The sequence below is a fragment of the Molothrus ater genome, chromosome 3 (assembly GCF_012460135.2).
Source record: "Molothrus ater isolate BHLD 08-10-18 breed brown headed cowbird chromosome 3, BPBGC_Mater_1.1, whole genome shotgun sequence".
Lineage (NCBI taxonomy): Eukaryota > Metazoa > Chordata > Aves > Passeriformes > Icteridae > Molothrus > Molothrus ater.
Window position 1 is genome coordinate 30,598,846 of NC_050480.2, and position 13,366 is coordinate 30,612,211.

At 46.4% G+C, this 13,366-nt stretch overlaps 1 protein-coding gene across 1 annotated transcript in view; it reads left to right on the forward strand.

Annotated features, from left to right (window-relative positions):
* MDGA1 (MAM domain containing glycosylphosphatidylinositol anchor 1) overlaps nt 1-13,366 on the forward strand; it is a 148,375-nt gene that overhangs the window by 64,870 nt on the left and 70,139 nt on the right. Inside the window, exon 9 of the mRNA XM_036380252.2 lies at nt 1,976-2,269. Coding sequence (XP_036236145.1) covers nt 1,976-2,269 — 294 coding nt within the window. The remainder of the gene's footprint in view (nt 1-1,975; nt 2,270-13,366) is intronic.

Consider the following 13,366-nt stretch of genomic DNA (forward strand, 5'->3'; position numbering starts at 1 on the left):
TTGGCAGTGTCTGACAGTGCAGGTGTTGGTCCAAGCACCAGCCAGTTGCTGTCTTAAAGGAAGTGTCTGGGGTGACAGGTTGCCCTGTGCCTGTCTGGAGGAGAGTGAGTCCCATATGCCTATGTGGATGCTGCCAATGAGGAAGGGAAGGAGGGCAGCCTGGGACATTTTGAAGCCTCTCTTTGGCAGCCCGGGCCAGCAGGACTGCTTTGTGTCCCAGGGAATGAAAACAGCCATCCCTGCTGGAGCAGCCCTCCATGCAGCAGCCAAGGCTGTCCAACATGCAACATCCCCATAATCAGCAACAAGCCAACTCCAACATGTGATTCCCAATGTGTGATTCCCATATAAAACACCTTGCTCCACAGGATGAGCAAGAGGACAGCAACAGTGGCTCCATGTTTCCCCACTGAGCAAAGCCTGAGCTCATCAAAGTGGCTGCCTCCACCGAGCAGCTCCAAGGTGATAGCTTTAATTAAAAAAAAAAAAAAAATCTTCAAATGCAATTTACAACTTTACCTGTGGAGAAAATTGCTACTCACCAGGTGAGCAGTGCTGGCAGCTTTAGCTCTGAGAGTGCTGCCGTCCTTTCACACCGTGCAGGACAGGGTGTGATGAGATTCCCCAGCCCATGGGAGACCTGCAAATTGAAAATGTGCCCTCCGTGTTGCATAGGGAGGTCATTGCAGAGGGAGATTAGGCTGGATCCATCCTAAATTTGTTCATAAAGAGCTGCAGGCTGTAACATGTACAATTACCATAGCACACTCTCCTTTGCTGGAGCTGAATTGAGCTAATGTTGGTCAGACCAGCTTGTTACAGCTTCTGTAGTCCTGTACTTTGATTTAAATGGAAACGAAGTACATGGCCCTTGCAGTTATGGAAGTGTCAATCCAAATGTTGCCACTGTCAGCAGGAAGGGCTGAAAAAGGAGCTTTCAGAAAAGATTGTGACCATATTTACCTCAGCTGAACTGTTGACTCTAAAGTCTAGCACAAATAAATTGTCAATATTACATGTGGTTTAGCACAAAAATCCCCTTCCTGGGTTCTTGGTGGAATTGGGGATCTGAACAGCCAAGCTCTTCCCACTGACATCTCTGTACCCTGTATTCAATGGATTTCTTTTAAGCTTTGTTTATGAGCAAAGTTTTGGTTGTCAGTTGATGGCTGGATATTTCATTTGAGTGTTACTGTGCCTCCAGCTCTAGCCTCAGCTTGGCAGCAATTCTGCTGGGTGAGCTCTTCCCAACCTCGAAGGGATGCCAGGAGTGATTGTTGCTGGGACGCATCTCTCACTCAGATGAACCAGAGGTCTATTGGTGTGAGAATTTCACAGTGCATTCACCAATAAAAACAAAATAAGTAATAAAAGTAAAATATGCAATAAAAGTAAAATAAGCAAAGATGCTTAAAAAGAGCTGATTCTCTATTGTGGTTTAGGAACAAACAGGGATCTTGGACCTCTGAGAAGGCTGGAGATGAGATCTAAAAGCACTTATCCTTTAAGTCTTGGTTTTGGTCTGACCTGGATAAGGTGTCTAGATACCTTGGCAGATATGACTTCTATTTTTGGCCAAAAGACTTCAGTTCCACTTGAGAAATTCACTGACCAGAAATTGAGAAATGGATCAAAGAGGCTTTTGCCTTTGTGTTCCTTGATGCTATCCCTGCAGCTGGATAGCATTTTGCAAACAGAGGGATGGGAGCCTGGAGTCTGCCCCAATACACCTGGCCCTTGGCATTGATATTGGGACACACTGTTGAAAAGGCTGGAATCCTTCTTGTTGCCCTGAAGCTCCAGACCCTGCAGGATAACTTGCATGGACAGTGTGTTCATAGAAGGGCTGCAGTGTGTCGAGTGGAAACCTTTGGGATTCAAGGCTGTTGCTGTGATTTCATCAGAAGCATCTCAGACTATTCCTTACTTGCTGAAAATGCAATGCAAAATGATTCCCTTCTTGTCTCTCTGTTAGTGCCACCAACAATAAGTGTCCCTAAGGGTCAGTCTGCCATCACTGTGCGGGAAGGCTCCAGGGCCGAGCTGCAGTGCGAGGTTCGAGGGAAGCCAAAGCCACCCATCCTCTGGTCCCGGGTGGACAAGGAAACCCCCATGCCTTCAGGGACAATGACAATGGAGACCTACGATGGGAAGCTGCACCTGGAGAGCGTGAGCCGAGAAATGAGCGGGACCTATAAGTGTCAGACAGCCAGATACAATGGATTTAACATCAGACCCCGGGAAGCCCTGGTGCAGCTCAACGTGCAGTGTAAGTACAACCGTGCAGCACTGGAGTGCCTGCCTCAATGCCTGCGTACACAAAAGCCTGGGGGCTAGACAGGGTTGACCTTTCTTACTGGGCTCAGCAGAGACATCTCTTTTGTCTGGGGACCTTTGAACAATTTATATTTAATTGGTCAGGCTACATGAGGCTAAGGGCAGGGTACCATATGGCAAGCATGTTACAAGTGGAAGGGAGAGGTGTTGTGTGTATTTGTGTACAATGGTTTCTATTTCCATGTCAGGGGATGAGTGCATCTTTACCAGGTGTGTTTATGTGCATTACATGTGTGTAAAATACCTTCAGGATATGTTAGTAAGTTTGTAAAGTCAAGAACTCAAAAGGTGGAAAATGAATGTTATTTAGATCATTTCCACACCACAACGCTTTCTTCAACTTAGTTACCCCTGGATATGCCTGAATCATTTTGCCTGAAAAGCAGTGATAGGTAACAGGGAATCTGTACTCCCAAATGGTTTTCATACAGCCACGTTGTATGAAGGAATCATACAGGAAACATCAGGAAACTGATACTTAGCAGGTGTGTTGGGGTGATTTTGGCTATGGATGGTTCTCCCAATCCCACTTGAAGGCGGCAGCATCTGTACACAGAGGTGAACATATAGGGTGGCATGCTGCATTGGGTGACATCTCATCCTTTCCCTGCAGTGGTTTCTCCCACCAGAGAAGTGAGTGCCTGCTCAGCTCCCTCAGCTGTTGAGGTGTGTTTTGACGTGCAGCAGTCTGTGCTCTCTCTTACAAGACTTGAAATCAGACTGGGGGAAGGCAGCCAGATAAAATGCCTTGGCTCTCCCTGCAGATCTTGTCCCATTAGTGCAGTGTGATTGTTGAGCACTGGCAGAGTACTCTGAGCAGCACAATCTGGCAGGTGTGGGGCGGGCAGGGAACAGGTTAATTTACACCTGGGCATGCTGCCTGTGAGCTGTGAGTGACAAGCCTCCAGACACAGCACAGCAGCACTCATTAGACATGCTGCCACACTTCTCCCAGGCTTGCTCCCCAGGAATAAGAGAAGTGAGACCGGAGCAGACAACCTGGCTGAAACCAACCAGACAAACTGCTCACAGATGTGAGCTGCTGGGAGCACAGCAATATCAGAGGTGTGTGAAATCCTGCAGGCACTTTGAGTATTTGAAGAGCCCCTTTCAAAATTATCTCTGTCTATTCAGGAGCCTTGCAGGTTTAGATTACATGATGAGATAGGGAAATGTGTGAAGATTTCCATACGGGTAAGTACATGTGGAGAAGCTTCCCTTAAGCAGGGTGAAAATGTGAGTCTTGGTTTGAGCTGTTGAGGAAGACAACCTGGCTCAGTCATATGGGACTTGGAAGCACATGGCAGGGAAGGTGACTCTTGGTCACGCCAAGAGACAATGACAGCTACAGCAAAATTTCACTTGGGAGCCAAGAACCGTCAGACTGGCTGCTGTCCCCAGTTTGGTGTTGCTGTTTGAAAGCTGTGTGGACCTCTCTTGACTCTCCCTGCCCCTGCAGAGGGAGCAGCAGTGCTGAGCTTGGGATGAATTCACTCATACTAGGTGGTCTGGGGGGAGATGACAGACCTGAATCTTGGGCTGAAGGGATAGGACATGATTCCCCACACAAGAAAGATGGTAGGTGCAAGCCAGAAGCTCTCTGGGGCAGAGACTAGGATGTGACTCTCAAGAAAACAAAGATGTGATTAACTTCTCTGTAAAGGGTGGCTGAACATGCTTTTCCTATAGCTCATCCCATGGCCAAGCAACGCTTTATTGTGATTTTGCCCAAGTAATGGTCATATAGTCCACATGCCAGCCCACCCAAACAGCCCCCTTCCCTTGTCAAGCAGTTCTGTGTACCCTTAGTGGAAGCTGGGTACATACTGAGTGTTTGTACACCTGAGCTGTCTCCTCTTGCCTGGAAAACGTGGGAAGGCTTCATCACTTGTTCTGTGCCTCAGCAGGCAGCTTTGGTTTCAGTGCTGTTGATTGCTCCTTCCATTAGTGTGAAAATGGAAGAAACCAAGAAAGTAGGGCAAGAATTGCCCTCGTCCCTTTTACAGCCTCCTCCCTTTCCCTTCACGCAGAAAGCAGACCCAGAAACAACACAGTCCCTGTTTATCCCTGTCCTCCTTGTCCATGCTGCTGGAAGGATGTGGGTGCGACAGGGGCTGCTGTGCCTAATTGAAACACAGCTTTCCAGCGTGGGCAGCTCATTAGTTCGGCGGCTCGCTCTGGAATTCTCATCTTGCTGGAAATGGGGATCGTGTGGCTCCTGCAGCCCCGGTGATGAGCGCTTCTCCCGCCGGGCGCAGGCGGCGCATCCCTGCGGAGGGGCGCGCACCCGCGGGGCTGCGCGTGTGCGCGCATGCAGCCCGCCCGTTTGCGCGGCCCCGGGAGCGCTCCGGGGAGCCGCATGGGAATCGGGCTGCTCTCTGATTTGCTCCAGAGCTAAAGTTGCAAAATCAATACAGCAGATCTGATTAGATGTCAGAACCGGTTTCTGTGTTTCCCTTCTCCCTTGGTTTTCTCCCTTCATCCTCATGCATATGGTGCTGTGTTGTAACAAGCTAGTCCAGAAATAGGCTTTTCCAACTGCACTGCAATAGTGGAAGGAGAATAAGAAGACAAAAAGAACAAGTCAGCTGTCAAAAAAGGGTGTTTGGACTTTTTAGTTTTTTGTTTGGTTGGTTGGTTGGTTGGTTTTTTGTATTTAGAAAGCAGAAAAAGTTGCTTTTCTTTTTGTATTTAGAAAGCAGAAGAAATTGCTTTTCTTGTAGCTTATGAGCTGAAATTGTCTATCATCAGCTTTCTGACAGGATGAATGATCTGTTCCCTGGACTTCTTGGTTTATAGTGTAGAGCTTTGAAAGATTAATAAGTTTATGAAAGTCTGTGCAGCTGTATATCTCTGTGTTTAAGATGAAGCAATGTTGTATAATGGTTATAGTGAGAGACTGGGCTTGTCAGAACTCCTGGGAATCTACACTTGGATTGGCAATGTCTTGTCATTTTTTCCTGTACCTTCAAAACAGGAATAAAACTGACCCATCTAATCAGAAATTTGTGTAGCATAATAGACATAGCACTTTGAAGTCTTGAAATAAAAACATTAATGGAGTGGCAGAATGCTGTTAATAATATCAATGCTATCACTGATGCTCTTATCGAGGTTTTTTTTCACGACCAGGTACTTGTAGAAAATCCCATCAGAAAAGTAAATCCTCCACAGAGGTGTGTTTAAAATCAGGGCTGGGCCAGCCTGTGTAGGGGAACTAGTCTAAGGCTGTGAAACACACAATGGGCTTGAAAACGTGCAGCAGTCTGGGTTTTGCAACTCAGTAGTGTCACTTGAGCAGCTGTGTATGAGAAGACGAAAGAAAGCATGCATGTGTGGATCAGTGTAAAGGATGCTACTTAGATATTAATTTAGCAAGTATGTAACAAAAAGCTAAGATGTGTATTAGCCATGTAGTAGCCATTAGCTGTTGCTAGAGGCAGCTCTTGAGATGATTGTTTTACCATGGTGAATAGGACATTTGCTCCGTTAGAGCCTCATAAAACAGTATAGTGAAAATTGCAATCTTACTACATTTTCCTGCTTGAATAATATTATGTCATCTCTGATGCTTTGCCAGTCCTGGACAACATCTCATAAACCACTGCACAGTTCCGTCCAAATCCAGCTCAGCCCTGCACTCCTCATCCCACCTGATCCTTGATACATCTGCTCCCACATTTTCCTGCAGATGGGTTTATCCTCCTTCACAGCACTCACTACTTGCTGTCTCAGGGCCACACTTGACCATCTGAATGGCTTCTCCCTCTTTAGATAACCATCAAAGCCTGGTAGAAGAGCACCTGTGTCCTCTGTTGAGTTGTTAATTATTTCACCAAGTTCTGAAGATGAGATGAGCAGATTTTTGCTGCTGCCATTTTTGTCTTTTGCAGAGGTTTTGGTGTCTCTGAGTGCCCAATGAAAGAAGAGTAGGAGGAAAGGGCAATAGTTACATAGGGCTGACTTTGTTTTCAATAGTCAAGTCTGAAAGCTGGCCCTGGTTCCCATGTTGGGATCACACAGCAGGTGAAATCTTTGCGGGAAGAAAGACTAGAAAAGGAATTCAACTGAGTATGTCCTTCTCTGCAATAACATGGCCTGTGAATTTATCTCTTCTGGATCTAAAGTAATAGCCCACAATCATCTGTGACTGATCTCCAAAGGATTACACTTACTGCCCTTAGATAAAGTTCTGCCACATTAGACAGCAGGTGGGTTATTGTGCTTTATCTTCAAAACATAGTGAATGTTAGGTGTAATCAGGAAAGCAGACTGGCATTCCCTTTGGAGGGATGGGTATCAGCATTTCAGGAGCCATTTACAGTCCTAGACACAGGCATTGCTATAGGGCTGGTGGCTAGCAGGTCTGGCTCTGCCCTGACCTGGAGGACTGCCAGAACACGTCCTGCTGGGGCATCTGTTGCCACTGTCACTTTAACTAATGTTCAGGTGTGCACAGATATGTTTTCCTATTCAAGCTCACACACTGGCAAATGTTATTCCTGGTCACACACTGTTGACTCATTCCTCTTTAAAATCCTGCTGAACCTATCGGCAGTGCTGTACATCAGGCAGGCGATAGTCAGCATCAATTCTCCGTGTTATCTGTGTAGCAAACACAAGAGTGGGGAGCAGAGGAGGGGTGAATCTGTAAATAAGTAAGAAACATTGCTGGCTCCATGCAACTGGAAATGGAAATGCATTAAACTGTTTCAATCAGCTGTTGGAGCCATAGCTCAATGTCAGTGCTTCTTGCTGGTGCCCTGCCCCCTCCTGAAATATAAGCTTGGTTATTAACTGCTCTCTTAAAAGTGCTCTTGAGACGTGTTGTGGGCATGGAGATGTTTTTGCAGAGTGGCTAAGACGGAGCTTTTGGCTGCTAAGAGCTCCCTGCAGCTCTCCCTGCTATGAAGGGAGTCTAAGAGAAATGAGGCTGTCAGGGGCCAGAGCTGACCCCTCCGTCTGTGGCTGAGCTGGCTTATCTGTCTTGCTGCTTGGCCATGTGAGCTGCACTATGGAGCCATCTGCTAAGAATTTTAGACCTGGTTGGTTTAATTTCTGAGTGTATTTATTTATAGTGACAGCTTTGTTTTTCTTTATTGTTTTCATTGGTGAAATTCATCCTGATACCCTCCTCCAAGCTGAGCAGCACAGCTCAGGAGCTAACTTGGGGGCAGAAGATGGTTTTTCTGCTCTTGTAGTGAGTGGAGCTTTCCTACTCTTTCATTCATGTTTCATTATTGCTGCTCTCCATGGTACACGTGTTGCTGGCAAGAGAGGGAAACCTCGGGCTCTCCTGCCAGCTAGAACTCTGGTGTGTTCTGGTTCATTTTACACCATCAAAGGTTTAAGAATGAACTGATGCTCTGAGGCAAGTGTGTCTGTATTCAAAGCCAAAGGAAAACTGTGCCTTCTGCAAGTTCAGTGTTTGCAAAGTTAGAGATTTTAATTGGTAGAAAAAATAAAATAACTCATAGCAATGGGCATGGTATTGAACCACCAGTCTGAACAAAGCCTGACCTGGTAGTTAGGTTTCACTTTGATGGAAATCCTCCCTGCTTCTCCCCAAACAAGAGGTTTATGTGACTGAACTGAAAGTATACATGTAATTTCTGCATTTCTCTCAATATACAGCACCCCTCTGCTCCCCATTTTAAGAGCAGAGGATTTCATTCCTGTTTGTCAACATACTTTTTTCTTGCAGTATTGTGTTTGGGATTAAGCTCCTTTGAGCTCGTGTTCGTGCACGCAGCCCTGTCCTGGGTGATATGGCATTAGGATTGCTCACTCTGCTTCCCAGTGCCCAGACTGCTAGCAACTAATTAGAGTTGTCAGTCTCAGGACAGGCTGAAGTTTTACTCTGTCATGACTGTAAACCCAAATGGCCACAGTTCAGAGCAAAGTAATAATCACAGACACTTACAGCTGGCCTCAGATTTGTCATAACAATCACCGTGTATTGGTCCTGGGGCCTGACACATGGAGTCTGTGACAGTGCTCACATCAGTTTAGGATTGGGTCCTCACATGGGGTTGTACCAAAAGTTACTCTGTAGGACTCGTTGGTCCTGCCCTCCTGCCAGCCTGGCTTTAAGTGGCTTTAAGTCTGGCAGGCTAAGGATGCTTGGCTAAAGCCTTCTTTGGAATGCCTTTATGTTCATACAGCAAAGCCCCAGGACTCCCAGGGCTGGGGTTTTTTTGGAGCATTTGTTATACCCAGCTTTAAAAAAAAAAACCAAACAACCTATATTTCACAGGGTAAAGCAGTTGTATGACTTTTGGCTGGTTTGAATTTTTGTCATCAGTTAAACTGTGTTTAACACTTGGGTCTTACCCTGAGAGAGCTGTGGTCTCTTCTCTGCTTGCTGCCTTGTGGGGATGGTTCCCACATGAGTGCTGCCACTCATTCGGATTTCTTGGGAAGGGAAGCCTCCCTTGTTCCCTGAGAGCTTTCCTGATTCACCTCTTGATTGAAATTGGTCTGACAGGCCATGTCTGCACCCTGTGGTGGCCAGGAGATACAAGAGACTTGAGACATAAAGCAAAAGGCCCAGATGGCAGGGGGATTTCGGAGGCTGTGGAGCAGATTTGCAAAGCTGGCATGTCCAGTCTGTGGCACCATACGTCAGATGCAAAGTACAGTGAGGCCTCCTCGCTGTGCCCTGCGTAAAAGACCATGAAAGGAGAGAGGAAAATCCCCAGATATGCACGTCAGGAAGGTGGGAGCCCACCTTAAAGCTGAAACCTGGCTCTGCTATGTGAGATTGCAGCCCACCTGCACTGCCATTCAGCTTCTGTGCATCTCATTGCTCATCTCTCAGCAATAATAACCACATCTCTGTGGTTGCAATAATAGGCTGAGTAAAAGCTTGTGTGAGAGCTCGTCGCCTAGAGAGATGAATTTGTTTGTTCAGAAGAGAACTGGTTTAAATCGGTTATCCATTTCTCAGATATTGTTGGGAGAAACAAATACAGTTCCATAATCTGCCATTACCCTGGTTTTTGGCCAGACTCTGCAGGAAGAGCAACTTTATTGAGAGAGACACATTCACGCTGTACAGTTTTGTCAGGAAGGGAGAGACAAGAGCTGTATAGACACAGTGGATGGCAGACAATCTTGGTCATCTCTCTGTAAATGTTTGCTCACCTGTGGTCCTTTCAGGGCTGAATACCAAATCTCGTACTGTTCTAATGCAGACATTCCTTCTAAGGTTTTCCTGCCATGGCAGCTATTTTCCCTGTAGGACCTAGGTATATATCAACTTGTTGGGATAAGAAACAACTCCAGAATCCTCTCCAATGCTTTGTGCTGAGCATCCTGCAAGGCTGTGCATGTTTGGGTCTCACCCACACATGTGATTCTCTTTAAGTCACACGAGCATACTGCTGCCAGAGGACTGTCAGACACTTTCCCAGTGCCTCCCATCTTGCCATTCTGAGGAAACTGCTTTGCTTTTGAGTCCTGTTGTTGTCTAGGCTTAGACCATGGGTAAAACCACCTGTATCAAAGTTCTCCAAAGTGCAATACAGCTGGTGATTCCCAGATTGCATCAAGATAGCCTGCTGGGGAGAGAGGTTGTCCTGGCTCTGCTTCTGTTAGCACAGGGATGTAACAAACACTGTGAGTACTTTTGCCATGTGCTTATCTCCAGTCAGTAGGTCAGAGACAGTGAGTCTGGCACTGCAGCTCTGTTGTTTTCTCTTTGGGCCCATGCAGCACTAGTACAGATCCAAGAGACATGGAAACTTGGCCAAGGCAAAGAAAGCATTGTGGATCCTGGAATGTGGGGTTATGGGATATTCTCTGCTAAGTGTGATAAATAGGACTGGTATCTGAGATCATGGGGAATCTCTTACAGATGGGAGGAAGATCAAAAAAAAAGGTAAAACCTGTAGATTGAGGTAGGAAAAATTTAGTGATTGAAATAAAGTATTATATTAGTAGTAATGATAGTAATGTGAAGGGGAGAGAGATGGGGAAAAAAAGGGAGTAAAGCTCAAGAAAAATAAGTGAAACACAGTACAATTACTTGCAGCTCGCTGACCAATGCCCAGCCCATCCCCAAGCAACAATTGGTGCCTCTCAGCCATCTCCCCCCAGTTTATATACTGGGCGTGACATTCTGTGGTATGGAACATTCCTTTGGTTTGTTCAGGTCAGCTGTCCTGGCCATGCTCCCTCCCAGCTCCTGGTGCGCCTGCTCACTGGCAGAGCATGAGACAATGAAAAGAACATGAGTTAAAGCACTGCTTACCCACAACTAAGACATCAGTGCATTATCAAAATTATTCTCATCCTAAGTACATCACTGTACCTAAATCAAAAACAGAGCACCATACCAGCTACTACGAAGAAAATTAACTCTGTTCCAAAACAATTAACTCTGTGCTGAAAGAAGGACACACTGGCTTCAGCAGTCATGGGGCAAGGGAAGTGGAAGATGGAGCAAATTAGAAACCTGTTCTCAGCTCTCATGTTTTGAGCCTGGGGTCACAGGACAGGAGAGGGACTGGTTTTGTTCCTATCAAATTCTGCCTCTTGGAGGTGGAGAGAGAGAGATGTCATGGACCAGAACTTACTAGGAAAACCAGGAAGTCACCATGCAAACAAAAATTGTGATTCATTTTCTCATATTAACTCTCAGCCTCTGCACAAGGGCCTGAGGCACAGAGAAGTGAAAACAGCTGTCCACACCTGCATAGCAGCATAGGCCATCAGACCTGACACAGGACCTGTGCCAGGGAAGCAGAGATCCTTTTCCCCCAGGTTTTTTTCCAGAGAGAGCTATGTGGTGCTATGTCATTGTGCCTGTGTCTTTGCTTTTCTATCAGGATTTTTGGGCTGTGAACCATGTCATGTAGCACCTATGACTGTGCAGGAGCAGAATCTCATGCTACTCTTCACCTGCTCTCTGGATTCTGGCATTGGAGCAGAGCTATTCCCTCAAGCCCAGAAGGACTAGAGGATTGTAGCAGGCATGTGGAAGTAATGCACAGAATAGTGGTGCCACTTTTGAGGAGAGGACTTATGCAGGGAAGCCCCTGAGACATTCCTGATATGAACAAAAGCCCCAGTAGAAAACTGAGCATCCTGGATGTGTTCTGAATTAGCTGTGACCATCCTGACCCCGAGCTCTGAAACAGCACTAATTACATTCACCCCTATAGGGAAACTGTTTAAATGAGAATTAAATTTCAGAGCTGCTCAGGCTTCTCTACATCCCAGTGAGTCTCCGTTTCCAGTTCTGTGCTAGGATGCTCTATATGGAGGCTGAGGGCTCCGTTTTTAGCAAGGTCATAGAACTTTTTGGAGCTTTCTGTGGAGCTGCACAGTGACTAGTTTTTGCCTTTTCTACTTGGGCCAGTTTCTGAGCAAGAAACTGTTTTTTCTTTGAAGCCAGGTAATAGTGTTTTCTCAGTGAGCAGAAATCATATTTCCAGCATTCACCCCTTTCACCCTATTTCACTTCATATAGTTCCTGATTTCCATTCTCCTTTGCATCTCTGTTGCAAACACAAATAAGCACAAGTGTGCACACACTCCTTCCCTTTGTCAGCTATTACTTCTGATTCAAATATAATTGGCCTCCATTACTCGAGGTAGAACAGTTGGTTTTCATTCATGACCCCAGTAATGAACCTCCATCATTGGTCCCAGGAATTGACAGACATGCCTACATTTCCTATTTGAATGCCTACCTGTTGCATTTTGTTTCATTTTGGAGTCCTTGTTTCTAGGGTCACAAGAAACCACGGAAATTTTTGTTGCTGTTGGCTGGGAGGAAGCTGACTTCTGAGACTGCTCATTTAGAATCATAAGATTGGAAAAGACCTTCAAGATCACCTCTGGGCTAATACCACCATGGCCACTAAACCATATCACAAAGTGCGACATCCACTTATTTCTGGACTACTTTCAGGGATGGTGAATCCACCACTTCTTTGGGTAGCCTATTCCAATTTAACCACCCTTTAGGTGAAAAAATTTTTCCTAATATGCAACCCAAACCTCCCCTGACACAACTTGAGGCTGTTTCATCTTGTCCTGTCGCTTCATGCCTGGAGAAGAGACTGGCCCTCATCTTGCCACAGTCTCCTTTCAGATAATTGTAGGGCAATAGGATCTCCCCTGAGTCTTCTTTTCTTCAGATTGGACAACCACAGCTCCCTCAGTCACTCCTTGTGGGATTTATGTTCTGGACCCTTCACCAGCTCTGTTGCCCTTTTTGGACACACTCAATGTCTTTCCTGTAGTGAGGGGCCCAGAACTGAGCACTGGATTCAAGGTGAGGCCTCACCAGTGCCGACTGCAGGGGGACAATGCCTGTCCTGGTCCTGCTGGCCAGACCACTGCTGACACAGGCCAGGATGCCACCAGCCTCCTTGGCCCCCTGGGCAGACACTGGCTCATGTTCAGTTGCTGTGAATCAGCACTCTCAGGTCCTTTTCTGCTGGGCAGCTTTCCAGCCACTCTGCCCCATCCTGCAGTGCTGCAAGGGATTGTTGTGACCCAAGGGCAGGACCCGGAATTCACTTTATTCACCCTCCTACAGTTGGTCTCAGCCCATTGATCCAGGCTGTCCAGATCCCTCTGCAGGGCTTTCCTATGCTCCAGCAGATTGACACTCCAGCCCAAATTGGTGCATCTGCAAACTGACTGAGGGTGCCCCAGTCTCTATCTAGATAATTGATAAAGATTAAACAGAGCTGTCTTCAACACTGAGCACTGGGGAACAGCACTTGTGACTGGGATTTTTTGATTTCTGGAAATGCAGGCTTTCCAGCCCCAGTATCCCTGGACCTGTAGGCATTTTTTTCTCTGAACCCTGCCACTAATTTCAGCTTTGGACAGAGCCTGAGGACCCCAGTACCATGGGTGGCACAGATTAAGAAAGATATGGAGAGATCAGTGTTGGTGCAGTGTTGTGCTCTATTTGGCATGCCTTTTCCAGTCCCAGTATCCCTGCAGCTGTCACCTGAACCCTAAACCTACTGCTAGACCAAAATGGCAATTTGGGATTGAGACTGAG